We start from the raw sequence: 2,112 nt of genomic DNA, 5'->3' as shown, positions 1-2,112 counted from the left end.
CACACTCACACACTCACACACACACTCACACACTCACACACACACACTCACACACTCACACACACACTCACACACTCACACACTCACACACTCACTCACACACTCACACTCACACACACACACTCACACACTCACTCACACACACACTCACACACTCACACACTCACACACTCACTCACACACTCACACACACACACTCACACACTCACACACACACTCACACACACACACTCACACACACACTCACACAACATCTATTTACAGACTGGGGAGACCATGCGAGGTGAACACTTTGTGGGCCGGTCGAGTTTCATTAGGGGCAACCTGTGGCGAACGATACCCGGAGCGGTCCAGGACCAACACCCACCCACCACCACCCCCTACTACCTCCCCACCACCCCCCCACTACCCCTCCACCACCCCTTCCACCACTCCCCCACTACCCCCCCCCCCCACCACTCTCCCAATACTCCCCCCACCCCACCACCCCCCCACCACCCCCACCACCCCCCCACCCCCATCACACTACCCCTCCACCACCCCCACCACCCCTCCCACTACCCCCCCACCCCCTCCCCCATTACCCATCCACCACCCCCCCACTACCCTTCCACCACTCCCCCACTACCCCCCCCACCACCCCCACCCCCCCCACTACTCCTACACCACCCCCACCATCCCCCCCACTACCCCCCAACCACTCCCCTAATACCCCCCCCTCCCCACCACCCCCCCACTACCCTTCCACCACTCCCCCACTACCCCCCCCACCACCCCCACCCCCCCCACTACTCCTACACCACCCCCACCATCCCCCCCACTACCCCCCAACCACTCCCCTAATACCCCCCCCTCCCCACCACCCCCCCACCACCCCCACCACTCCCCCACTACCCCCCCACCACCACTACCCCCACTACCCCCCACCCCCACCACCCACCACCACCCCCCACCACCACCCCCCCACCACGCCCACCAACCCCCACCACCCACCACCAACCCCCCCACCACCCCCCACCCCCCCCACCACCCCCCCACCCCCCCCACCACCCCCCCCACCACCCACCCCCCCACCACCCAACTGCACCGAGCGGCTGACGCGGCACGGGGGAGGCCGTCACCCGGCAGTGTGTCGAGCAAGCTGCGCAGTGATATTGGTGTTGAGAGACGGATACACGGGGCGCTTCAAAAAGATGTTCACACTTGTGATAATTCGCAACAACGCCACGAGAAATGTGCCTCCTCCAGGCTCTGGAGACCACCTGGAGAAGATTGCAGGCCACGCGTTGACAACGATGGCGAACGAGTGGAGACTCTTTGAAATTTTAAAGCTATTAACATTACATTTATTATGATGTTACAGTGCATTATCCGTTCTTTATCCATTAAAAACGATAGTCCCGTACAAGTGTTTACACTTTTTTGAAGCACCCAAAAAAAAAAACCCTTGATCACAGTTACAAATATACCGTATGTATATCAATTATATATATGTGTGCGCGTGTGTGTCCGTTCACAACGCGTTGCGTTTCGCCGGCCTACAAGCGCCGCCTCTCGCCTCTCCCACCTGAGCTCGCTGGTGTGCAGCGGAACGCGCGTCACCTCTCCCCCAGCGAGCTCCTCCCGGCCGGCACCGGCGTCGCCGTCGGCCCCCGCCGCCACCGCCGCGTCACAGGCGCCGTGGAACTCCGTGTCGCCCAGCCGCTCCACCCAGAACTCGGGCAGCAGCGCCCAGAAGAAGCCGGCCGTGGGCGCGCCCTGACCACCGGCGCCCATTCGGCGCGCGAGCCGGGCGATGGACCCCCACCGGCACCGCAGGTTGTGCGCCAGCGACACGTTGAACCAAGCGACGCGCGTGTGCTCGGCGGGGCGGTGGTGGCCGCGGTGGCCGCGACGGTGGCCGCGGTGTCCGCGCTCGTCCTCGACGGCGTGCGCCGGCGCGAGGGAGAGCAGAGCAACGTTTCGGGCGTCGCGATCGCCGAAGAACGAGGCCACCTTGGAGAGGAGCGCGGCGGCGAGGCTGCGGTTTGCAGCGAAGGCAGAGTGCGGCTCGCGCAGCGTCAGCCAGAAGACGTGCGAAGGAGTCTCTCGCAGCGCGGGGAGGACCTGGCG

At 63.8% G+C, this 2,112-nt stretch overlaps 1 protein-coding gene across 1 annotated transcript in view; it reads right to left on the bottom strand.

Annotated features, from left to right (window-relative positions):
- Positions 1-1,850, bottom strand: part of LOC144945721 (uncharacterized) — a 12,500-nt gene extending 10,650 nt beyond the window's left edge. The window contains exon 1 of the mRNA XM_078874289.1: positions 1,568-1,850. Within this exon, the coding sequence (XP_078730415.1) occupies positions 1,568-1,776 (209 nt within the window). The 5' untranslated portion in view covers positions 1,777-1,850. The remainder of the gene's footprint in view (positions 1-1,567) is intronic.
- Between the last annotated feature and the right edge of the window lie 262 nt (positions 1,851-2,112).

This window comes from Lampetra fluviatilis, chromosome 38 (genome assembly GCF_964198595.1).
Source record: "Lampetra fluviatilis chromosome 38, kcLamFluv1.1, whole genome shotgun sequence".
In the NCBI taxonomy this organism is placed as follows: domain Eukaryota; kingdom Metazoa; phylum Chordata; class Hyperoartia; order Petromyzontiformes; family Petromyzontidae; genus Lampetra; species Lampetra fluviatilis.
This window is presented reverse-complemented; position numbering and strand designations above follow the sequence as displayed.